Here is a 24181-nt window from a genome sequence, read left to right as displayed (position 1 = left end):
TCTTTCGACAGGAAGGTATATTGTGTGCTTGATAGACGATTGCATATCATAGTAACCGTCATAAAATAACGAAACGAAATAGCAAGTCGCCATCAGGAAGGGAGGTATCGTGAGAGTGAACATTGTGAAGCCACGTACAGAGGAAGCGCCCTTGCACGTGATGTAAGATACGACATCCGGCGTTCGTGGGATTGGGTGCAATTCTACGAGACAATGCACCGGATTTCGCCCAGTCGCCAGTCATATTGGACCCATGGCGTCGCGCGCTTGGACTGGCCACCGCCTCGAGCGCACGAGGATTCATGTTTGCCTCCCCCCTAATTCCTTGCCATGGCTTTCCTGGGACCAGGGTGTGAGGAGCAATACCCAGCATAGTTGCCTTATATATGATACAGAGGATGCATAAAGTCGTTGCCTCCTTCCTCTCTTTTCTCTTCTTTGCTTCGATTCCTCTTTCTTCTCTCCTCTTTCCTCTTTTGATGTTTGACTTTTTGTGCTGTATTAGCTCACACAAGCTCACAATCGCTCCTGCCTGTCTTTCGGAACTTGTGGGTGGTTTCTAGTCGACAACCCCAATTTGGCAGTCGTCTCCCAGAACGATGGGACGGTGCTGGACCACTGCAACGCCGCTAAACTGCACTGGGACACACTTTTCTGGTAGCGTTGGCTCTGCTGCGACAGCCATTGCCGTGCGCAGTGTTGCTTCCGCTCCAGGGACAGCGTCCCCTTCCTGCTGCCCCTTTCACGACCACTTGGTCGCTTGTCTGGGTCGCGCCTGCCAGAAAGTCCTTGATCGTCGCCAGCACCCGCCTAATCCCCAGTTGCAATCTAACTCTCGGCGTCCTCGTAGTTCCTCTTTCTGCTCTTTCCCCTTTTCGTTATTCGACTACAGACTTGAAAAGTTCTCTCCATTTCAATCACAATCTACATCTCGACCCCAATTTTGGCTTCCCTTTCTATCAATTCCCACGCATTTGTCCACGTCGACCGCCTCCAAACTCGCACCATTCGCCAATTCCACCGACACTGTTCCGCCACTGCGATTGGCTGCTGCACACAGTGATCGGCTGCACGCATTTTTAGCCTGGCCGCAGCGGCAAAGGAGATTGCACACACCATTAGTTGACCTGTGTCTCAACATTTTCTTTTTCTTGTCGCTCCTGTTTCTCCTGGCTGTCCGACGTCGTTCATCGCTACCGCCCAAGCACACACCCGCTCTACTTTCACGTGTCGCAGCGGACGCCTTCTCGGCAGCCGCCCTCTCTCTTTCGTTCCCACGGCTCCCCACGCGACACACGCCTATTCTGCGCAAGCCTTTCCGCCGCAGACCACCGCGCAACACCAGCAAAGCCTCCGGCGTCTCTCGGCGCAAACATCAGAGCCGCAGCTTTTGCATCACCCATCCGCTCCGCTGGACTACCCACAGCCGCCCTTCCGCCTTCCCCAACCCCCCTTTCGCAACCGAGCTGCCGATACCCTGCAACGGCCGCTTCGACGCCTCTCGACTGCTCGTCTCTGGAACCCGACCAATTCCACGCCACGCGGCGTCGCTTCCTCGTCGTCGACCACACGACAACAACAGCTACGGCCACAGAAACAACACGCCCAGCTGCAGCCTCAACGGCTGCACTCTGGAGTCGCAGGTACATCCACGGCCCGCCGGCGGGCGCCGTCCACTCCGCCGCCGCCTGCTGTCCCGCTCTCACACCCCGTTCTCGACGGCGATAAGCCCGTTGCCAGAGACGACCTGGTTGGCACCGGAGCCGCCGACTTTCCGCTCCTTACTCTCCCCGAGCAGCGCCAAATCCGACACACCTCTTCACCCCGTGCCAGTCTTCAGGTTGAACGTGCTGGAAGCGAGAAGCGTGTGAGCTTGCCGAAATCCGTCCGCCACTCCTACGAGGGCAAGCGACTCTCTGCTCTCACGATAGATGCTGCCGACGACAACAGCGGAGCTGAGCCCGACATTCTCGCAGCGTCGAGACTGCAAGACAGCAGCCTGAACGACGAGCTTTTCCTTTCCTCGCAACAGCAAAGAGGAAACGACCGCGAAGCAGAAGCAACTGACTCGCCAACACAAGCTTTTGGATTGACGTTTGATTCCGCCCCCGGACAGGCAAAGCTAGACAAGGGGAAGAGCAAAGCCACACTGACAGACAACACCATGGCATCTCCCGTCGACGATGAACGCCCAGGAGGAGCGGGTCGTTCCTTTTCGAAGGACCTCGAGCGCGGACCGGATGTCCTGGGCCACCATCATGGCCTCGAAGAGAGCCAGAACAACCGCGACTCCACGGCGTCTCTACCCGATGGCATGGGAATCGGTTCGGCCATCTCCTCGTCCAACTCGTCCATCATGGGCGACCCCGAAGCACAGCCCGACATTGGCGAAGAATGGGGCCCGCAGCACCCGTGTTTCCCTCACCGCAACCCGCATGTGTCCGTCGATGACCCGGAATACATTACGACGCGTATCATCCGCATCCGGCGCGACTGGCTCATCATGGGCGACCTGGCACCGACCTTTTCGAACCTCTATCCTGAGATCCTCGACCCGGCCGGCATGAACGAGCCCGAGTTCCGCCGCGTCATCGACAAGCTGAACCGCGAGTTGACCATTGCCTTTGAGCCCTGGAGCGCACGAAACATTGTAGATGGTGTGCTCGGCCTGGTGACGGGCTGGCTGTGGGAGGACTTTGGCTTCACTGGTGCCAAGGCACGCCTGGCCCGGCTCGAGCGCTGGATCGAGGCGTGGAACAAGGAGATGGCACGCACCGCAGACGAAGGCGCGCCGGTTCCTCCCAAGATTATTCCGTTACGGCAGACTGGCTACATGACGGTACGTCTTTCCTCCCTTTGTTTTTTCCTCGACGATATAAGACTTTTAAACTAACGTGTTTGTCTCTGTCAACAGCTCGATATCCAGATTGGCGACCCAGAAATTGCAGCGGTGCCGCCAAGTACACCGGCCATATCCCAGTCTGGTCTGCCTCTCGAGGCAACCGTAGCTAGCTAGTTGTCGGTTTCGGATTCATCGCAGGAAAGCGTTCGCAGTCAGTAGGGGGTGGTGTAATTCTTGTGTTCCTTTGTACCCCTTTGTGTTTTCTTTCTAGCTGTCCTTTCTTTTTGTTGTTGTTGGATACTGTTGCGTTTTGATTCCCTCCTTGCCTATCATTGGTTTATATCCATGTCTCTTTGTGGTCGCTTTGACCTCATCACTTTTATTCGTCTCCATTACACGTACTGGGAAACTGGCAACTTTTTTTCCTCTTCCTTTCCCCCCCTCTCTTTCTTTTCTACCTGTTGTATTCTCGTTTGCAGCATCGAGTAGCTTTAGCCTGGCGTTGCCCTTTTTCCCTACTTACTTTCATCATGCCTTCGGCACAAATATAATAACTTCTTGTCTCAAATAGCCCTTCAACATCATGACTAGCACCTTAAACTCGAGTGAAGGATAAATAGACCATGTGAATGCTATTTAGAGTAAATTGTTCATCCCTTTTAGGTTGTATAAAAGTGACTTTGTGCTAATCTATGCAATATGTAAACAAATGACAAAACGCCGTGCCCAAACTACCTCGTTCCATGCAATCAGCCCCGAGAGGCGCCCTTCTTCTTGCGCATCATGCGCTTCCGCTGGATAATCTGTTGGCGCACGGCCAGCTTCGCATCGGCCCGCTCCTTCTTGGACGGCCGCACACCATCGGTGCCCGTGTCGCCCTTGCCGGTCTTGGCTGCTGCCTTGGCAGCCTTGGATGCTTGCGCAAGGGTCTTCTCGCCGCCCTGCTCAGATGCTCCTTTCTTGTTCTTTGTCGACTTATTAAAGTTCTCCGATCTGCTGAACTTGCCAGGCTTCTCTGATGGCTTCTGCGACTTGCTCGGCTTGTCAAACTTGCCAACCTTGGAATTGCCGCGTGGTCGGCCGTTCGATGAACCGTTGGTTTCGTCGTTCGCCTCACCCTCTGGACGCGGTGGGCGCGGGTTGCGCGACCGCTCCTCGTTGGCCTTGCGACGTGCAACCACGTTGGCGTTCTCAATCGCAAACTCGACAATCAAGCGGTTCGTCTTGTTACCGTTTTGTACCGCGTGGCCGTTGAGCCAGCGCAGCGCCGTCAACGCCCAACGGTGCGACCAGTACTCAATAAAACCGTAGCCACGGCTCTTGCCGCCCTCGTTCGACTCGTCTACTTTGGTGCCCTTTTCCGTCTCAAACACAACCTTGGCCTGCTTCACCACGCCCTTGCCCTTGGCGCGCCGCAGTTGCTCTGCCTCGCGGTCCTGCTGACCGCCGCGCGCAATCTCGTCGCGGGCCAGCGGCTGGCGGCGACCCTCCTTGACGTCCGTCGCGAAGCCCACAACAGCCTTGCGCGCCAGCTCCTTGAGGCCCTTGGAATCAATGTGACGCGGGATGTTGCGGATAGCAAGTCGCGTCAGACTCAACGACAAGCTGGGGTTGCTCTTGATCATGGTCTGGCGCTGCTTGACACTGGCCTCGCGCATCTTGATTTCGGGCGCGGGAAGCAGGTTGTACAGCGGTGAACCGACCGCAATCGTGCCCTCGGACAGCAAGAACAGATGACGCTTGTCCTTCTCCCGGGCCCGTTGGGCAGCAGGGCCTTCCTCGAACAGCCTTGTCGCCTCCGCCTTCGACACAGCCTGTGCCACCTGCAGCACACGACCGTTCAGTGTATATCGGCCGTCACGGTCCACGCGCTCGTCCTGCAGCACCGAGTGCTTGCCGGTGACTGCCGGCTTCTGAGCACGCGGGGCGGTGCGCACACAGGCCTTGGCATCCTCTTCGCTCACAAAGCAAACGAAGCCTGTGCCGGCAGGCCGGTCGGTAGCCCGGTCCATGACAATGCGAGCGTACCGCAGCGGTCCAAACTTTGAAAAGTGTGACTTTAACTCGGCATCCGTAGTCGTGAAAGGGAGGTTGCGAACGAAAAGCGTGGACGAATTGTCATTCGTCAGGACCTTTTTGGGGGCCTCCACCGCATCCTCCTCCTCGTCATCATCCTCCCAGTCCTTCTCTTCATCATCTTCGGAGCCCTCCTCGTCGCTAGTTGTGTCGTCGTCCTTTGCGTCGTCATCGTCATCCTCCTCCTCCTCGAGATTCTCCATATTGTCTTTCATAAAGTTCCGCACATCCTCCTCTGCCTGCAGCTGCTCGGCGGTTTTTGGTGGACCAGAAGCCTCCTTGCCAGCCTTGGACTTCTTGTTCTTGGGCGACTTGGCATCCTTCGTCCCCTCGGTGTCGTCGATGTTGTCGCCGCTATCCTTCTGTTGTAGCTCTTCCCACTTCTGCTTGTCGACAGCAAAATCGACAGCGAGCGTCCGCCCGTCCACGACCTTGCCGTTGACACCCACGATGGCATTTTCCGCGTTCTTCTTGCCACGCAGAGTAACAAAGCCGAAGCCCGACAGTTTTCCCTTGGAGCTTGGCAGATCGGCAAACTTGACTTTTCCGTACATACGGAAGAGCGCCGCCAGGTCCTGCGACGTTTTTACGCTCCACGGTAGGTTGCGCACAATGAGCTTGGGCGCCTTGCGTGCCTCAAGCATATCCTCCTCGCGCTTCTTCTTCTTGTCGGCAGCCGCCGCGGCGCCTGCAATGGCCTTGGCCGAGCCGTTTGTCGCAGTCGGCCGGCTACGCGGCTCCGCAATCTCGAGTCGCAGTCGGCGGCCCTCGAGCAGCTGGTTGTCCAGCTTGGCCTTGGCTTCGGCAGCGTCCTCAGCGTCGGTGAAGGTCACGAATCCATAGCCCCGAGATTCCTTGGTTTTGGGGTCCGTTACGACGGTGGCGTGCTTGACGGGGAAGTGCTCCGAGAAAAACTCGGTCAGCTTCTCGCTGGTGGTAGTCGTCGGCAGCGAGCGGACAAAAATCGACCGGCGCTCCTCGACACGAGCCTTCTTATTCGGCGGCGCAGTTATCGCGGCCGACTGGGCGTCGCTGGATTCCTCATGGCGGCGTTCCTGGTCGGCCTCTGCCTCTCTCCGTCTCTTCTGTGTCACAGACTTGGCCATGGTCGTGGTGGTGCTGGCGTTTTTCGGCTGTCTGCGAAAGAGTGTTGCTGGTAGACACTATCAACTCTTTTTCGAATGCCCAGCTTTTTTTTCTCTTCAGTGATACTTTTAAAGTGGATGCATCAGAAAAATTAAAGTGGAGATATTTATCGCGATAAGATATTTCTTGCCGTCACGTGCACAACTGTTGACGTTCGAGCCAGACTAGTCCCGAAATGGACCAAAATAAACAAGGCGGCACCCTTTGTTGTCATGGCCCACCATCGCCAAATAGGTGCCACGTCTCGCGACAGTAGCACTTCGGTGCATTTCATCCAACAACCACTTTCGCGATACCAGGATACAGTGACTGGGTGTCTGCTTTTTGCATCGCGCATCACACACCCCCAACAGACAGAACATGCCTGCCCGCACATCAAGGACCTCGCGGGTCTCCAGTGCCCTTTCGCACAAAACGTCCTCGACAACCCTTGGCCGCCCCTCTGCCGCGTCGCGCGCCTCGTCTGTCAACCTCGACATCCCGGCCGAGCCTGAAGACAATGCTCTGCGTGCAAAGATTGCGCCTGTCTTTCGCGAGGCGCAGAAAAACACGGCCTCGCACCGCAAGCTCGCAGTGAACCTGCGCAAGATCCAGGAGGCCTGCTGTTACGAACCGACGAGCGTCAAGGCGTCGGCCGCAGTGTCCGCTGACTTTCACGAAGATGACTTCAACGAGGAGTTTGTTCGCTGCGTGTACCGCGTCATGCCAGTCAAGAAGTCGGAGCCAGTCGGCGACAAGGTCATTCGCTTCGTCGGCCTTTTCCTTCGCCACGCTATCGAGAAGGATAACGAGCTGCTGGGCGAGGTCGACGAGGATGCTAGCACCATGCCGGAGACCCCTGGCACGCGTCTAACGGGCGTCCTGGTCGACAAGGTCCTTCTCCTTCTGGTCGCCAAGGACAAGTACGTGCGCTACCGCGCCACCCAGCTCATCTCGCATATTGTCAACTCACTCGACGCTATCGACGACGATTTGTTCCAGAAGCTGCGCTCTGGTCTGCTGCGGCGCATTCGCGACAAAGAGGCCATGATCCGCGCGCAAGCCGTCCTGGGCCTGGGCCGTCTTGCCGGTAACTCCGTCGAAGAGGCCCAGGACTCGGACGATAGCGAGGGCGGTGCCGCTGCGATTGGCCTGCTCGACAAACTTCTCGAGGTCCTCCAAAACGACCCTAGTGCGGACGTCCGTCGGTCGCTGCTGGTCAACCTGCCGATTCTGCCCAACACACTGCCATACCTTCTTGAGCGTGCGCGAGACTCGGACGCCGCCACCCGCCGCGCGGTTTACTCTCGTCTGTTGCCAGCCCTGGGCGACTTCCGCCACTTGTCGCTGTCAATGCGCGAGAAGCTCCTCCGCTGGGGCCTGCGTGACAGAGACGAGAACGTCAGAAAGGCTGCCGGCCGCCTCTTCCGTGAACGCTGGATTGAGGACTGTGCTGGCCTGCCTGAAGCGGGTGAAGACGGCCAGCCGGCGGAACCTGCGGCGCCCAGCTTTGACGGCCTTCTTGAACTTCTTGAGCGTATCGACGTTGTCAACTCGGGTGTCGATGAGGGCGTGGCGCTCGAGGCCATGCAGGGCTTCTGGGAGGGCCGTCCCGACTACCGCGATGCCGTCAACTTTGACGACGCCTTCTGGGAGACGCTCTCTGCTGAGTCCGTGTTCATGGCGCGGAGTTTCAACGACTTCTGCCGCAGTGACGACAGCGGAAAATATGAGTATCTGATTGAAGAGAAGCTGCCGGAGGTCACGAAGCTCGCGTTCTACCTGGAGCGCTACACTAAGGTGCTTGTCGACGCCATCAAGAGAGCCGAGGAGAAGGAGGTCGACGAGGACGAAGAGGACGAGGAAGAGGATACCGTAGAGCAGGAGTTCATTGTCGAGCAGCTGCTTCACATTGCCCTCACACTGGACTACTCTGACGAGGTGGGCCGGCGTAAGATGTTTGCGCTGCTGAGACAGAGCCTGTCCATCTCGGACCTGCCCGACGAGGTGACGAAGCTGACGGTCAACGTCCTACGCGACATCTGTGCACCTGACGCCGCTGGTGAGCGCGAGTTCTGCAGCGTCGTCCTCGAGGCCGTTGCGGACGTGCACGACACGATTCTCGACGACGTGGACACGAACGAAGCTGCCGAAGACGACAGCTTCCACTCTGCCCGGTCGGAAGTGAGCAGCGACACGACGCCGACCAAGAGCAGACAATCATCCAAGCAGCCCGAGCTGACAGAAGAGGAGGCCCAGGCCAAGGCTATCAAGGAGATTGTCATCAACCTCAAGTGCCTGCACATTGTGCAGTGCATGCTCTCCAACGTCAGCGGCAGCCTCCAGAAGAACGACCACCTCGTGGCTATGCTCAACAACCTGGTTGTTCCGGCCGTACGCAGCCACGAGGCGCCCGTTCGTGAGCGTGGTCTCGTGTGTCTTGGCCTATGCGCCCTGCTTGATCGGTCCCTGGCCGAAGAGAACCTGGAAGTTTTTATGCGCTTCTACACCAAGGGTCACACCTCCCTGCAGATTACGGCCCTGCACATTCTGACCGACATCCTAAATGTTCACGGCGCGCAGCTGCTCTCCAGCAACCCGGCCTTGCTCCGCGTATACGTCAAGGCCCTCCGCTCAGGTGCCAAGGCCCCGGAGGTGCAAGCGACAGCGACAGTGGCCGTCTCCAAGCTTCTACTCGGCCGTGTGGTGACGGACCAAGAAGTGGCATTTGAGTTGCTCAAGACGTTGGTCGTTGCTTACTTTGAGCCTTCCAGTTCTACCAACCAGGGTGTCCGCCAGGCACTCAACTACTTCCTTCCTGTGTTCTGCTACTCTCGTGCCGAGAACCAGGCGCTGATGCAGGCTGTGTCGCTGGATGCCCTGCACGCACTCTTCAACGTGCGTGAAGGCCTGGAAGATGACGATGAGGACGTTGATGCCGAGATGGCCAGCCTGGCAACGATCGGTGCATGCTTGGTTGATTGGACGGACCCCCGCAAATGCTTCGTTCCCGGCATGCCTGCGGACGTCGAGAAGAAGAATGTCAACGCCGACGTGCATTTAGACTTTGCTAAGGCCATTCTCGACCGCTTGTACGGCAACGCTAGCAGTAAGACAACCCCAACCCGCCCTTGTTCTATGCCTCCTTTCATTAAAATAAACACGCTACTAACAACTGCACAGAGGAGGAGAAGAAGGCAGTTGCACCACTACTGGGCAAGCTGTACGTGTCGCCGACGTCGACCGAAGAGAAGATTCGGGCGGTGTACGAAGAGGTCTCGGAAGCAGTAGAGAGCCAGCTGCTGTCGGATGCGACCAGTCGCAATGCGCTCTACAAAATCCATGTCAGCCTCGGCAAGATTGTCAACAACCTCGACCAGGCACAAGCGTCCCACATTGGCGGCAGCGGCAGTGTCGTGGGGGGCCGTCGCAGCATGAGCCGGGCCACATCGCTGGGAGTAGATGACCGCACCATTCTGGCGGGCAACAACGAGGACCGGACAATCGTGGGCCAGATCAAGGAAGAGGACGAAGACGAGGGTGATGGCGTCTTAGAAGACCTGAATGAGACGGACGTGGATGCAGATGAGATCGGAGACGGCACCACGATACAAATGACGACGGTACAGGCAGACGAAGACTCGCTGACAGATGATCTTCTCGATGATTGATTGGCAGTCAGGTGACGCCAATGTAGTTTTGGATCCGCGAGGCTCTTTCTCTTTGTTTCCCCCACTTGTCTAAATTGGTTAATGTTTCTATGACTATGATAATCAAATGCTATCTTTCCTGTTTCTCTCTTGGTCTATCCGCGTCTACAGCCCTTTCTACTAGTTGTATAAATGTAGTATAGTACAGTCATTGTTTATCCAAGACCAGCCAATTACACATTATGGCGTTTGTTTACGAGGAAGTACCCAACCAGTATAACAGCCCGCCAAGGCCCAGGTTGATGCCCAAGTGCATACCCAAGCTCCATGCAATACAGTAGAGATACTTGGGCGAGAACACGGTCCACACGAACAGGTGTGTCCGCAGTGCCGTGCAGGCAGCCATGACGGCCACGGCGCTGGCCGCCGCAAATACAGTGAGGAGGCTAGCATGCTGCAGCCAGGGACAAGATGGTGGTGACGACGACGAGCGAGTTGTGAGAAGGAGAACCGACGCAACGGCCCAGTAGATGGAGCCGGCCCAGTTGCTGACAAAAATCAGCACACCCACAGCGCCGGCGGAGAAACCGGAGATGCCGTTGTAGGCTGACGAGAGGTCGACGCTCGAGATGGCGTTAGTGCCCCCAAAAGCGAAAAACGAAGCAAATTGCAGGAGCAGCGCGGCCGTGGTGATCTCTGTGGGCGCGAGGTGTTGTTGCTGCGCGGCCAGAAAGCGGTAGATGACGCCAAACAAGAGGAACAGCGGGATGTTGGTGGTGCGGGACTGTGTTACGGCTAGCAGTGCATAGAGCGGAAGGAGAACATTGGTGGCAGGTCGGTTTATAGTGTTGCCTTGCCGCTTCGAAACGACAATGGAGTAGACAGCCGCGGCGGTCGCAACAGACAGCCCAGCAAAGACGACGCGGGCGCGTGTAATGAGAGTAACCGGCCCGGTGCTGCCGCCATCGATGCGCTCAATCAGCTCGACGAGTGTGCTAGCAAAGCTGGCCACCAGCTCGGGCGAGTCCTCGTAGGTAAAGACAAGCTTGAACGACAGGGCCGAGAGAACGAGGAGAAACACAGCCGGTGCGGTCACGGCGGCGGGGAAAACAACAAGCCCTTGCACCAGTTCAATTGCGATCAGCGCGTACGTAGCCGCAACGAAGGTCCAGAGCAGCTGTGGGTTGGGCTGCAAAATGGTCTTGACGAGGTCGGGCTCGCCGGCGAACTTTTGGCCGGTTTGGTTCCAACCACGGAGAAGACGAACGGCCGTGAAGGCGGCGACAACGGTTACTACAGCAGCAACAACGTGCTTCGGCGGCCGCCGGGCGCTCAACGATACACTCCGCCCGCCAATCACCGCCAGCCATGCGGAGGTGGCCCAGTACCAGAAATGGTGCTCCTCCTCAACGTAGCTGCTGGCAAACATCATGATGCCATAGGTAATGCTAATGAGGGCAAACGGGGTCATCTCGCCCAGGCCACTGCCTCCCCCTCGCGAGACAAATGCGTAGGTGGCCCCGATGGCGAGGACCATGGAACAGGCAGCAGCGCCCAGGCCCAGGCAGAGCATGGGGATATTGTAATTGCTGGCCATGCCACTCATTGTCTGTTGGGCATCGCGAAGCCACTGAGAAGCGGTTAGCCCTTGTCCAACCTGCTGTTTCTTTGCTAGCTGTTTTCTGTGCTACAAAAACTACCAACGTACCTTTATTGTTTTGGTGGCCCATTCGTCATAACTCGCGTCGGTCAAGCCACCGCTTTCGTCGTCGTCCTCGAGACGGGGCGCTGTACGCACAATGTCGTGCCACGCGCATGCAATTTCTTGGACATGCGTCTGCGGGCCGTTGCACTCCGTTATGGACACCTCTGCGAATACCTCTGGGCCGAACGCAGCCTCTAGGACACGCAGGATCTGGTGCGCATTGTGCATCAGGATCTGCACTTGGTCCCGGCGCCGCGACCACAGTGGCAAGAATGTCGGGATAAACGCACCCAGGTTGTTCTTGGGAGCCGGGAAGCCCAGAAGCGCGCCCAGTGTCGGGGCCAGGTCGGACTGCTCGACGGTGTGGTAGAACTGAAAATCGTCCCGTTCGGCGAGAGGGCATGGCAGGAAAGACGCCGCAGGATCAGCCAGTGCTGTCTTGAGCTTCGGCGCGACAAAGAGCAGGGCGGGTGACGTCTCGCCAGCGGACGATGCGCCATGGTTGCCGGCGTCGTTCATGCCGTGGTCGCCCAGCAGGACAAGCAGCGTATTGGCGAGGTGCGGCTGCGTTTCCATGGCTTCGTAGATCTCGCGCACAATGGCGTCCATCTCGTGCTGCTTGGGCACCATATTGGGGCTGCGCGGCCCGCCCTTGTGGCCAATGTGGTCGAGGCCAAGGTAGTGCAGCACCATGAGGCCCCAGTCGGTCTGGCGCAACTCGCGGGGAACGTGGCGCGTGACATTGTTGTCGACTTCGGTAAAATCGGCGACGAAGAAGCTGGATGTGCCGTCGGCGCGGTCAAAGGTGTCCGGGAACAGCTTGAGCCAGGTGTCGTCACCGTAGAGGACAAGCTTGCCGCCTGCGTCGGCACCATCTGCCTGCTGGGTCTGCTTGGCTTTCATCTGAGCCAGCCACGTATCTTGCGAGGCCAATGACGACGACTTGTCGCCCTCGTCGACGTTGAGGACGACATCGAGAAACGACGGGATGGAGCCCGTGGTGATGGCCTTGATGCGCGGCATTGTGACCGTGGGCGACGTGGCATGTGCCGTAAAGGGCACGGCGGCACCACTGCGGATGAGTCTGTGCCGTGTCAGAGCTGGGCCGGGGTGCTCTCCGGGTGGTTAAGGGGGGTGGCTCACGATTGGGTAAATTGGAAGCCGCTGTTTGCGACATAGACGAAATCACTGAGAAACAGAGGTCAACATGGAGGTTCAGCGAAAAACCGTCGACACTGCCAGGTGGCAACCTCACCTCCTCAGAGCATCAACGACCATGAACACGACACGGTCAAAGGGTGCCGGTGCCGGCGGTCCGAAGCCATGATCCTCATATTGCGCGAGGCCAGGCAGCAGCGGTTTGTAGGGGAAGAAGCCCTTGCCGAAGATGCCAATGGCGAGCGGGATCAACAGGTTCGCGCCCAGCAGCAGAAGAACAGCAAGCAGGGGCGTTCCAGCTGCATTTCGAGCGGCCATGTCGGCGATGGCGCGTGAGGGCATACACTAGAAAGGAAAATGAAACGAGTAACCGTTCAATGGAGAATGAGAGGCGAAAGGGGACAGCTATATGGCGATGGAAGAGGAGCACTCCATCACGGGCAAGCTCGCTCGTCGGTGGCGCAAGGAGAGTGTTTAGCCTTGGCGGGGGCGCAGGGTCGTCGTGTCGATTGTCGTCCTACTGTGCCGTCGTGATCGTCGCGATAAAAGATACGACGTCGAGATGCGCCAGGAACGCTCCTAAATGCTTAAATTGAGACCTCCGTATTCTTAGTGCGATGCAGGGAAAGTGACGAGCCGCCATGTACACGAGACGGGCAGGTGTGGCCAAGGCGCGCTGTCCTATTGGGTTCTGCTTGACACGAGGTCATGTGACCCAATCGAGGTTCATGAAACAGCTATTGTTTGCTTTGCTATTTTGCACTTGCGCGCTGTTTTGGTAATTCACAGTGGTTTCTGTTGACGTCAGTTTGAGTTAGGATTTTACTGGATATTTTCGAGTCTTTTTAAAAGCCTTCAGTTTATTTCGATTTAATCTGGATTTTTTTTTGTCCTTTTCTTTTCATCCACCCGGTTTCGTTTTAGTTGATTTTCATCAACTTGAAATTAATGAATCATGTAAACTCAACCTTACCGGGGTAGCTTCCAGAATCTACACAGCTTGACATCTGACTTTATGGACCCTGCTCAGATACTCAAAACCCGACTAAATTCTGAGTGAAGATGGGATTCTGAATACGAGCGAACGACAGAATTTGAGACAATTTCGAAATCAACAGCATCTAGAAAAGCAGAGTTCGTTGGCCTAGCCGAAGGTAAGCACATGAGCGATTCTGAATTGAGACGAGACAAGAAATGATTCCACAAACGTAACATGATCTCGTGACGAAATTTCCTTGGATCCAGGCTATCAACGGGTTGTCATTCTTTGAACAAAACCTCACATCCTTCCCCGCATGCCAGATCCGAGCTTCGGTTACGAAACACCATTGTATCTTTTCTCTGTTCCTTCTAGGACACTGGTGACTGGGAACCAAACCACGTTGTGTCGGTCCCTGGCCTGTTATGATTATCGGAGATGGCCCAGAAACTAAAAGCACTGACATTACGTCGTGGCTGAAGTGGTGGTCAGCACGGACTTGGATGTCCGGCCGTGACATTGACACGGCTTTAAAGAATGCAGAGCCCGAAGGTCGCACTCAAAATGTATGTTTTTCCTTTGTAAATACCGGGCCACGACTACGACTACGAGTGGATGGCGCAGAGGCCGCACACAAAATACGACGTCGGAAACATTTTGAGAGTGAGAAACTGCACCACACCAGGGTGGGGTCACAACAGCAATTTATCGCACCCTGTACTTCGTAGAGCTCCTTTCTTTCCATTGGTAAGCATAATTGTTTCCGTGAGACAGGAACTTAAGCTTTGCTACAGCCCCAGACCACCATGTACGATAGAAAACATTGTGTATGGGGTATCTTTGGGGTGTGAATGTCGGGACTACTTCGTAGGCTGGTCTAATTGTACAGATTTTTGTGTAAATCACGGATGCTCTACGCTCCGTTATGAGTGGGACCACAATTGTGGATGACTCGTGAGTTTTGGCAAATCGTGCATAAGACACATAAGACACATAAGACACATGGAGCGACGAGCTAGGACATAACGTTACAGCTGGCAGACATGCTCCAACGCTAGAAAAATAAAAGAAAAAAAATACGTCAAGAACATAACTCCGTAGTGTGAAAACAGTACAACGTAGAGGGTTTTCACACTCAATACAAGGGAAGAGCAAAGAGCAGACTGGGGACAAGAAAGTAAAGCAATGTCAGAACCGTCCCCCCCCCCCAAGAATACTACATTTGTGTTTCCTACCGTCATTCTCGTCGTCTCATTTGGTTCTTACAATTGGGGTCTTAAAGAAGTTTTCTAAACTGGCGTAAGTGGGTGTGTGGAGCGTCCCGTCAGATATGCTTACCGATGCCGAGGCTCAAAATAAATGGGAAAAGTTGAGAAACCACGCGGTTTAGAATCAAATATGGATGCCCAAAGACTGAAAACGGTAAACTAAAAGGAACATAAAGAAACAAATCCACACAATGAACCACAATTATGACCATGATGCTAGACGAAAGATACTGTTATGTCAAGACAGTGCGGACTTTACGGCGATATCTCCACAACAACCGAAGCTTCTGCCATGTTAGAACCGTTTTCTGAAAGCATACCGCACAGAGTATGGTATTTACCTAACCCCCCTGGAAGTGACATAACGACCGGCTGGCTCGGCATGCATTTGGAGGGTGGCGAAGGGCTCCGTAGTGTTTCAAGGTGCTTCGGGCGTTCTTCAAACGATCTGCAAACATGTTTGTAAAACGCCACGCAAAAACAATGGCGATATGTCTAATCGCACATTATGTTCGTCGCTACCATGGCTATTCTTTCAGATTCAGCGGGTCGTGATACCGCGTACGACATACGTTAAAGAGATCTACCCATGTTACAAATAAATGACACGGGCTAGGCCACTGTGGCAGCGTAAGCCCTATCGTGTTTCGTCACCTCATCAACCACCCTCCTGTCGTGTACTCCACGGCGCTTAGGCCAGCCTGTCGAGTCCAGATGGCTGAACAGGGACGAAACGGGCCTTGACAAGATCCTGATCGTTGGCAAGTTGCTGTTGGGATGTAGATGAGACACATCAAATGACATGGGCTTGCTTTCCATGATTCTAATTTTATGCTCAGAAAAAGACCTTGTCCCCAGCAGAGCAAGCGAAAATATGTTGTTTGTCCCAATGGACCATCATAACCACCTTAACCACCATGACCACGCGTTCCGGGTCATATTTCCGCCAAAAGTTCCTACTAACCAGACGGGCTGCCATGCTGGCGGGGGGCTGCAAGAAACGCGAGAAAGAATAAAGTAAGATAGTGGCTCCTCGTTTCCCTCTATGGGACCCGCTTCCTACTTTCCGTCTTCCGTGTCACACTCATCTTTGTGCAGCTGGTACCCGGCGTCGTTCCTTCCCTCCAACTGATAAAGCAACCTCGAATTACTGTGTACACAAGTGTCAGCAACGCACTAGTGTTTGTTTTTATGCAAATGTTAAGGCCGAAGCGCGAGGCAAGTGCTCACTGAATTGCCCGTCATCCGTTCACTCCTTATTTTTGTGCAAGTTGTGCGCCCACGCGCTGTGTTAGTTCGCCATCCCCCGTAAATTGTACAATTGCGCTTTGCACCTTCCTTGCCTCGCCCTTGAGATCCTGCCGAGTATCCTACTGTATCTTAGTCCTTTCCTTGCCTCTTTCTTCAAGACGGCCCACAGCGGAGCGGGACCCCCCAAAAACAAAAGTTGCAAAACAAAACCACAGAAATCACCACGGACTCGGTGCCCGACCCACGACGCACGCGGCATGCGCCTGGGCCTTTTGCTGTTTATCCTGTTGCGCTCGCCTGCTGTCCCCCTCCCCCCTTCTGTCAAGTTTTATATACAAGCAGCTTACACCCGCCTGGTGCATCAACTTCGCTCTCTTTGTTTGTCCAGTTTTATGAAATGTATCCTTGACCATCTATCTTATTTGGCTTCATCTCTCCTTTATTGTCCTTCTTTTACTTGCTAGAATGTTTGTATAACCGTTTTCAGACACCGGCATCACTCCCACTTTGACATCGTCGCATCTTATATCTTGGTCAGCAGCTTCCAGCCTTGAGTTTACGACAACACATATTCGAATCTGTTTCTGTGTGGCTGTTGCCACCAGACACTGCTCTGATACGGCCTGATCTGTCTTCTCCGTCGACTGTGCTCACCACGCACCTGGGATTTTCTCTTTCTACTCGGCACAAACATGCCCGCAGAAAACTCATCGCCGGCGGCCGCGGTGCCTTCGGCGGCGTCCTCCGTCACCGCTCAAGCCACAGTCCCCGGGACACCGCAACGCGACCTCGAGACCGGTGCCATGGCCAAGTCCGAACCTTCACCGGTGGCACAAGCTGCACCTACAAAGGTCACCCACTGGGACATCGTCTTCCGCCCGTCCGGCCTGACCCCCGAGATGCTCGCCCATCATTACCCCGGCGACGGCACCGAAGAGTCGCCCTACATCGTGTCCTTCCTGCCTGTCGACCCTCGCGACCCGCTGCAGGTTCCCACGTGGAAGAAATGGACGTACACGCTCATCATGGCCTTAGCAACGCTCGGTATTGCCTTTGTCAGTACGGCGTATACTGGTGGCTTGTCTGAGGTCATGGCCACCTTCCACGTGTCCACGGAGCTGTCCATCCTCGGTATCTCGCTTTTCGTGCTGGGATTTGCCATCGGCCCGCTCATCTGGGCACCGTCCAGCGAGTTCTTCGGCCGCCAGATTCTCTTCGTCCTCACATACACCGTCTTGACCCTCTTCAATGTCGGCGCCGCCGTCTCGCAGAACATTCAGACGCTCATCATTATGCGCTTCTTTGCCGGTGCCTTTGGCTCCTCGCCCCTGACAAACGCAGGCGGCGTCATTGCCGACCTGTTCTCGGCCAAGGAGCGTGGCCTGGCCACGGCCGTGTACGCCGCTGCTCCGTTCCTCGGCCCGTCCTTGGGCCCCATTGTTTCTGGTTTCCTGGGCGACGCTGCCGGCTGGCGCTGGGTCGAGGGTCTGATGGCCATCTTCACGGGCGTCATGACGATCATGGGCGGCCTGGTCGTACCGGAGACGTACGCGCCGGTTCTGCTGCGCAAGCGTGCGGCCGCACTGTCCAAGCACACTGGCAAAGTCTACGTCTCCAAGCTGGACATGCACCACCGCGTGGCCGGTGCCAAAGGACCCTCCATGGCCGCGCAGTTCCGCACGGCTCTGTCGCGGCCTTGGATCCTGCTGTTCCGAGAGCCCATTGTCTTTGTCTTGTCCATCTACATGGCCATCATCTACGGCACCATGTACATGATGTTCGCCGCCTTCCCAATCATTTTCCAGCAGGGCCGTGGCTGGTCGGCCGGTATTGGCGGCCTGGCCTTTTTGGGCATTGCAGTTGGCATGTCCACGGGCGTATCGTATGCCATGTTTGACAACCGCAGCTATGCGCGCAAGGTCGCGGCGTCGCCCGACGGCATGGCGCCGCCCGAGGCGCGTCTGCCTGCGGGTGCCATTGGCTCCATATTGCTGCCCATTGGCCTGTTCTGGTTCGCATGGACCAATGCGGCCCCCGTCCACTGGGTTGTGCCTATCGTCGGCTCTGGGTTCTTTGCGGCTGGCATCGTGCTCGTCTTTTTAAGTCTGATTAACTACCTGATCGACTCGTACGTCATCTTTGCCGCCTCGGTGCTGGCTGCCAGCACAGTCATCCGGTCGCTCTTTGGCGCTGCTTTCCCCCTGTTCACAACGTGTACGTTTTTTGGATCTTGTCGTCCCAGGTATATGCATAAGAATGAACCCAGCTAACATCGCGTCATCGCAGACATGTACAAGAACCTGGGTGTCCACTGGGCCAGCTCGATCCCTGCGTTTTTGGCCCTTGCCTGCGTTCCCTTCCCCTTCCTGTTCCTGCGCTACGGCAAGGCCATTCGCATGCGCTGCAAGTATGCCGCCGAAGCTGCCGAGGTCCTTCAACGCATGCGTGCCGACCAGATACAGCAGCAGCAGAACCCATCTGGTGCCGAGGAGGTGAACGACGCGATCGACGAGGACGACGCCTTTGCTGAGGCCGATGCGCACGAAGCCCAGCAAAACCGCGAGCATGGCCTCGAGAAGCAGGCCACCAGCACCGAGGGCAAGGCCCTGATATCGGATGGTGCCCTGGCCGGGACCAGTCGCAACGTCTCGGACGACGACAACGCTGATCTCAAGGAGAAGCCGTAGGCGCGAGTGAGAAGGTGGTGTGGACATGATGGAAGCAACAAGCAAGACGCGAGACGAGGCAAGTGATGGAACAATATACCCACTGAGGGAAGATGGTTCGGCATTTTGAGCGGCGTTTTTTTTTGTTGTACAGTGGCGTTTTGGATCATAGAACAATGGGAAAACCACTCAGTCTTAGACATCATTTTGGGATTTGGGCATTTTGGTCATCTTCTTACAATCTGCTCAACTTTACGCCATGTATGGTTTACCTCTTTTTATGCCTTGTGTCGCCTTTCTCGGTGTGATACGTGATACACCTCTGGTCCCCATGAGACAATGTTCTCGAGAACGACAACCGGCCCGAGCCGAGTCGTCGGAGCGTCCCTGGTAGATTGTGCTTGTAAAAGAACAATATGATTGATGCTGCGGTTCTACGACACGACGTGCTGCCGTCAGAAAACGTCGTCGCCACCCGGTCGTAGGACAGACACAATGGCATACATGGACTCACGTCGCAAAAATATCGTGCTCGCCCACCGGCGCCGATTTCCGTGATACACTATCTCAAAAGGTGCTGCTGACTCGGTGTTGATCGCAAACAAGATAGTAAGCAAGGGCCTTGCAAGGAGGCCCAGACCGTTGGGGAAGCAAGGAAGCACCGTGGCAATGTGGCCGAGACAGACGGGTGCTACGGTCATCAGTATGCGCGCATGTACGGCGTAGGTGTGCAGTTGGTCCTGTAGATTGTTCGTGTCGTACAAAGTACATTGCGCCTTCTTCTTTGTCCTCGAAAGCACAGAAAGCAGGTGAGATGAACTGGCCAAACGGATCGCCGTTCTGCGGGCCAAGAAAGGGACAACTATGTATGTATGCGTTGTCAAGTCTCGTCACGGTCAGCGTCGGCTGATCTAAACCAAAGGAGGAGCATTGACGCAGGTCGTCCACACGGCCTACTTGCAAAAAAAAAAAAAAAAAAAAAGAAAGGAAATGCCCTCTCCGCAACGCCGACACCAAAAGGCCTCGAACTCGAGCAAAAATTGTCTCACTTGTTGATCTTTCTTCGCGGTCTTGATAAGCCAATATCAAGTTTTCATGGTCAGCAACTTGTTTCGTGAGAGGCAAGCAGGTTGGGGAAACAGCTTGCTGTTGTCTCAGAACAGCCCTCTCCTCGACACGTCTGTTGTGCTCTGCCTATTCTTCTCGCCGCCTTGCCAACGAAACCGACAGAAGTACCTTTCTCGTCCAGTCCCGCTTACTTGCTTTGCTCACGGTGAACATCATGTCATGCTTTGCCATGGGGGATGCGATGCAATGCAAGGAGCCTTGCATTGCATTGGCACCAGTGACCAGCGCTACTCGCTTCAGCCAACTTGTCCAGTCGATTGGTTGACAGCTCTCGAGAGCGGCTCCCCCACCTGTTACGACAAGATGTACTATTATCTCACCTGGCTGTCGCTGGCCGTATTCCGGTCTTTTTTTTTTACTTTTGCTCGGTTTTGTGCGGTTTCCTCCTGCAAGTCCAGTCCTGGGCTAGCGTCTCTCACATCGAAGGAACCCGCCGAACTGCATGCACTGCGCCTGCCGCGGCATCGGGGCACTCCCTCACTTGGAGTACTAACCGCACAAATTGGTGTCATCTCGCGCGAGGCAAACCGGAGCGCAGTCCATAGCATGCTGGGCACAGAAGAGCACGGTTCAGCTCGTGCCATGGTGCCGCTCGTCTTGCCAACCATGAGAAAGTATTTTGCCGACTTCGTTTCCATGTCTGTTGGTTGTTTCCCTTCTTTTTTCCGGATCTGTGGACACAATGTCGTACCTGAATGTTGTAGTACACAGCCATTGTATGCCTTGAATACCGAGAGCACGCATTGGGACACGTTCAAGGGCCGCATGACCTCCTAGTCACGAACTGGGAATTTTGTTCCGGCGTAGAATAAATTTGTGCCGGAGCCAAGTGGCGTGTTTCTGCCACCGCCATTGTTTGAATGGCAACAAAAAAGTCGCCAACAGTGACATATTTTCCCAAAGACGATTCGGGCCCGTTACAAACGCACAACTCTTTGTCGCTTGTTGTTCTAGTTTCTGGGCACTAATCTGTTAACAGCATTTCGCCGTCCACCATCGACTTAGGCGGGGGATTGACCTTTATTCTTTCTGGTTTGGGTGTTGCTTCTCGTAAGTGAGACTTGTGAGCTCAGACCCTGTCTCTGCACTGTTGGTGATTAGCATCGGCGCCCCTTCACTTTACGGGCCGCTCGGTTGTGCCCGCGACAAAACCGCTAATTTTGTGTCACCTGTTCTGTAGTGTTGCTTTCTTTTTGTGCTTTCCTGTCACCACTTTTTTCTTTACCCTTCCTTTTCTCTTTCGCTTTCTCAGTCTCATTGAGCGCTATGCCCTAATTCGCACTTGCAGTCGACAAATAGTTTCGTCGTATGTTGTATTTGGAATCCTTCCTCCTCTTTCCCAGCCCCCCCTGACCCTGTCTCTAGAGGATCCCGCCGCCAATATGGAACCCCTTGCCGTCGATTCGCACCAAAATGATTCTTTCCTTCTGTGTCCAAGCTTCGAAGCCAAGACAAGCACGTCCCCATTTGTCGCGAGAAGGGGGCAAAACGTGTTGGGACATACGAAAAAAATAGAAAAAAATTAAGGTGTTCTCCAGCGGGAAAACGCCGTGGCGATCGTCGCTAGGATCTCTCTCCGCTACTCCGAGTTCTGGGCGCACCTTTCTTTGGCAAGGGATTCCATACCCAAAACGTTAGTAAAAGAAACTACAACTCACGTCGTATGACGTACTCCGTTTCATAGTGGTGAATTAAATTTGACAGCTGTCTGTGGCTAGGCCCCGGTCATGCAATCCACCCATATTCCGCCACGTTGTTAACAAAAGAGCACATGGCAAGCAAAACATCAGAGTAAATATCCTTCGAATCAGCCCTAAAAAAGGACTTTACACCACGGGGTAGACCAGCTTGCGGGCCCGCACACGACCCATGCGCAGGTCTTCAATGCCCTGTGTGACGGCCGACAGGCCTCCCGTCCGCAGCTCGACCGGGTGCGGCTTCAGAGTGCCGGCAGCCAGCATGCGCTCCACGAGACCAAACAGGCGCGATGTGAACAGTCGGTCCTGCGGGCGGGCCGGACGACCATACGTGCCAGCCAGCTTGACGGCCTCGCCGAACAGAGTGGGCCCCATGATCCAGTCCGCTTGGACCTCGCGGCGGGAGTATTGGATGCGCGTCGGGAAGGGGTCGAGCGCGATGTAACGGCCGCCCGCAGAGCCAATGGCTTCGTAGGACAGCTTCATGGACTCGGCTTGGGTGACGCAGTCGATAACGTGAGCGAGGCTGTTTTGGGTGTAGTTGCGAATCTCCATGCCGCACGTCGCGTTGTGGTAGTCGAACGTCTCGACGGCACCGAGGGCGAGGAGCATATCGCGGTTGTCGGGCGAGCACGTGGCAATCGGGGCAAGGCCAGAGCTGTTTCAAGAAAGTGTCAGTGAAGGGGCCCATGAATGGAACGCCACATGCGTTTGGGACATCCATAAATAAACTCACGCTTTGAGCAGCTGAATGGCAATTGTGCCCGAGGCCGAAGCACCGCCGGAGACCAGCACGTAGGTGGGCTTGGCAGCTGCTGTCTCGGCGTCGGGGCGGGGCTCGACGGAGGGAAGGGGAAGCTGCAGGGTCTGGTAGAGTGCCAGGCCGGCGGCGTAGGTCACGACGCTCAACCCGGCAGCGTCCTCGTAACTCATGCTCTCCGGCAGGCGCACGACCATGTCGACGGCAACGGGCACGTACTCGCAGAACGCACCGGCTTTGCTGCGGGACGTCTGACTGTCCTTGTTGCTGTCGTCGATGATGGCGCCAAAAAGGCCCGGAACAGGTGCCAGCACACGGTCGCCGACTGCGAAGCCTTCGACGCCGGCACCAACCTGCACGACGTCACCGGCAAACTCGTGGCCACCAATAAACTCGGCCGTCGCCGAAAAGTCGACCATCTTCCAGTCGGCCGGGTTGAGGGCAACGGCCTTGACGGCGCAGAGCAGCATGCCGGGCGGTGGCGGAGAGACGACCTGGACGCCCGTGGCAAGAAGGTACTCGCCAGCGCCGGCACAGACCAGGGCCGTCTGCGTCGTAGGAGTGGATGAGTTGATCATGGTCGTGGGCTTGATGGGGATGTTGGGGAAGATGCTGGGGAGGATGCTGGGAAGGATGCTGGGAAGGATGCTGGAGAGGATGCTGGTGATGACTTGAAATGTTGAAGAGGGGAGGAGATGTATGTATTCGATTTTTGGATATTTGATCAAAATCTGCGCGCAGCTGTGCTGGCTGTGGCTATCTCCTGACTTTTTGTTGACTTTCCGCTCAGACTCAGGAGCTGTTCGTTGACGCTTATCAGAGCATGATAACACCGTACGTCGTGCCATTCACTTGTGACGGGTCTCTTATTCTCGGGGCTCAGGACGGCAGCTGGTACAAAAGTACAAGAGATATGCACCTGCAGCAGCGCCTGCTGGCATCTCCTCCCTAGTCTTCGCCCTGCCTCCGGCTTTTACCTCTTGCCACTCCATTACGACCGTTTGCATCTTGGCTGCTCGATCGGAACCTAGAACTCGCCGGGAGAGGTTACGAGATGGCATGCTGTCGGACAAGGGACACGACGTATGACAATCGACGTACCACAACGCCCCGCTCTTCTGTTGCATCTCTTTCTGTTGTAATTAGAAAAAGAAAAAAAAACACGAAATAAATAAAATCGACTGACACCAATAGAATCGACGGCTGGACACACCATTTCGTTGATTTCCGCGCCAGGACTAAATTTCACAAGGGACACTGGGCGGCGACGACGGAGGTCGATGGAGTGAGAGGGGAGGGGGTGTATGTCTAGCAGCTTGTCGTTTTGCGACCTGGTCTGGCCCTGCATCGCGCAACTTCGTTCTCTTTCTACCCCGTCTTGACTCACTGGGTTCTTACTTTCCTATTCCATCGTCTTGGCTCAGCATTCGTTCTTATTTCGTGCCTTGGTTCTGGGCTTTGGCCGAGTCTTGGTGTAGGGTGATTTCCCGTTCGTTCCGTGTAAGCTCGACGTTCCGAGTGAAGTCTCTTTTTCTTTTTCTTTTTGTTTTTCTTGTTGAAAGTTTGGTCCAAATGCTGGGCGTTACATTCAGGATGTATTGTTGGTTAACGGCTGTGAACTGAAACACCTGTCTATGTATTTTATTTATTATTTTGTATTTTCGCACATTTTGCTTTTCTGCGTCCACTGCTGTCAGGGTAGCTGCTACGATCGCTCCTGCCCTTGAGGTTATGTCGTTTTTTCGAAGTGGAGGGAAGGTGGAGGCGACCCATTTCAAACTAGCCGTTCTTATTTCCTCGTTGGTCTTGTACTTCTATTCCGCCGTCTTTGCCCTCATTCTCAACTGCCCAATGTGCATTAGGGAAACGGAATATC

General features: G+C 55.3%; 6 protein-coding genes across 6 annotated transcripts; 3 read left to right on the top strand and 3 right to left on the bottom strand.

Annotated features, from left to right (window-relative positions):
- Positions 1-599: 599 nt before the first annotated feature.
- Positions 600-3016, top strand: SPBR_02395 (uncharacterized protein; the record flags this gene model as incomplete). Its single annotated transcript, XM_040760698.1, has 3 exons — positions 600-689; positions 1328-2839; positions 2915-3016. 3 exons carry the CDS (start codon positions 600-602, stop codon positions 3014-3016), a joined length of 1704 nt encoding a protein of 567 aa, XP_040620931.1.
- Positions 3017-3591: 575 nt separating this feature from the next.
- Positions 3592-6024, bottom strand: SPBR_02393 (nucleolar protein 4; the record flags this gene model as incomplete). Its single annotated transcript, XM_040760696.1, has 1 exon — positions 3592-6024. One exon carries the CDS (start codon positions 6022-6024, stop codon positions 3592-3594), a length of 2433 nt encoding a protein of 810 aa, XP_040620930.1.
- Positions 6025-6424: 400 nt separating this feature from the next.
- SPBR_02247 (condensin complex subunit 3) lies at positions 6425-9714 on the top strand (the record flags this gene model as incomplete). Its single annotated transcript, XM_040760550.1, has 2 exons — positions 6425-9152; positions 9227-9714. The coding sequence occupies 2 exons, from the start codon at positions 6425-6427 to the stop codon at positions 9712-9714; spliced, it is 3216 nt and encodes a 1071-aa protein (XP_040620929.1).
- A 232-nt stretch (positions 9715-9946) lies between these two features.
- On the bottom strand, positions 9947-12874 carry SPBR_02300 (ethanolaminephosphotransferase; the record flags this gene model as incomplete). The annotated part of the gene is made up of 4 exons (XM_040760603.1): positions 9947-11302; positions 11402-12482; positions 12542-12586; positions 12654-12874. The coding sequence occupies 4 exons, from the start codon at positions 12872-12874 to the stop codon at positions 9947-9949; spliced, it is 2703 nt and encodes a 900-aa protein (XP_040620928.1).
- A 3872-nt stretch (positions 12875-16746) lies between these two features.
- On the top strand, positions 16747-18741 carry SPBR_02514 (uncharacterized protein; the record flags this gene model as incomplete). The annotated part of the gene is made up of 2 exons (XM_040760817.1): positions 16747-18268; positions 18341-18741. 2 exons carry the CDS (start codon positions 16747-16749, stop codon positions 18739-18741), a joined length of 1923 nt encoding a protein of 640 aa, XP_040620927.1.
- Positions 18742-21674: 2933 nt separating this feature from the next.
- SPBR_02917 (uncharacterized protein) lies at positions 21675-22883 on the bottom strand (the record flags this gene model as incomplete). The annotated part of the gene is made up of 2 exons (XM_040761220.1): positions 21675-22203; positions 22282-22883. The coding sequence occupies 2 exons, from the start codon at positions 22881-22883 to the stop codon at positions 21675-21677; spliced, it is 1131 nt and encodes a 376-aa protein (XP_040620926.1).
- Positions 22884-24181: the final 1298 nt, after the last annotated feature.

The sequence above is a fragment of the Sporothrix brasiliensis genome (genome assembly GCF_000820605.1).
Source record: "Sporothrix brasiliensis 5110 chromosome Unknown Cont17, whole genome shotgun sequence".
Classification (NCBI taxonomy): domain Eukaryota; kingdom Fungi; phylum Ascomycota; class Sordariomycetes; order Ophiostomatales; family Ophiostomataceae; genus Sporothrix; species Sporothrix brasiliensis.
Note: the sequence above shows the minus strand (reverse complement) of the source record. Positions and strands in the feature narration are given on the sequence as shown.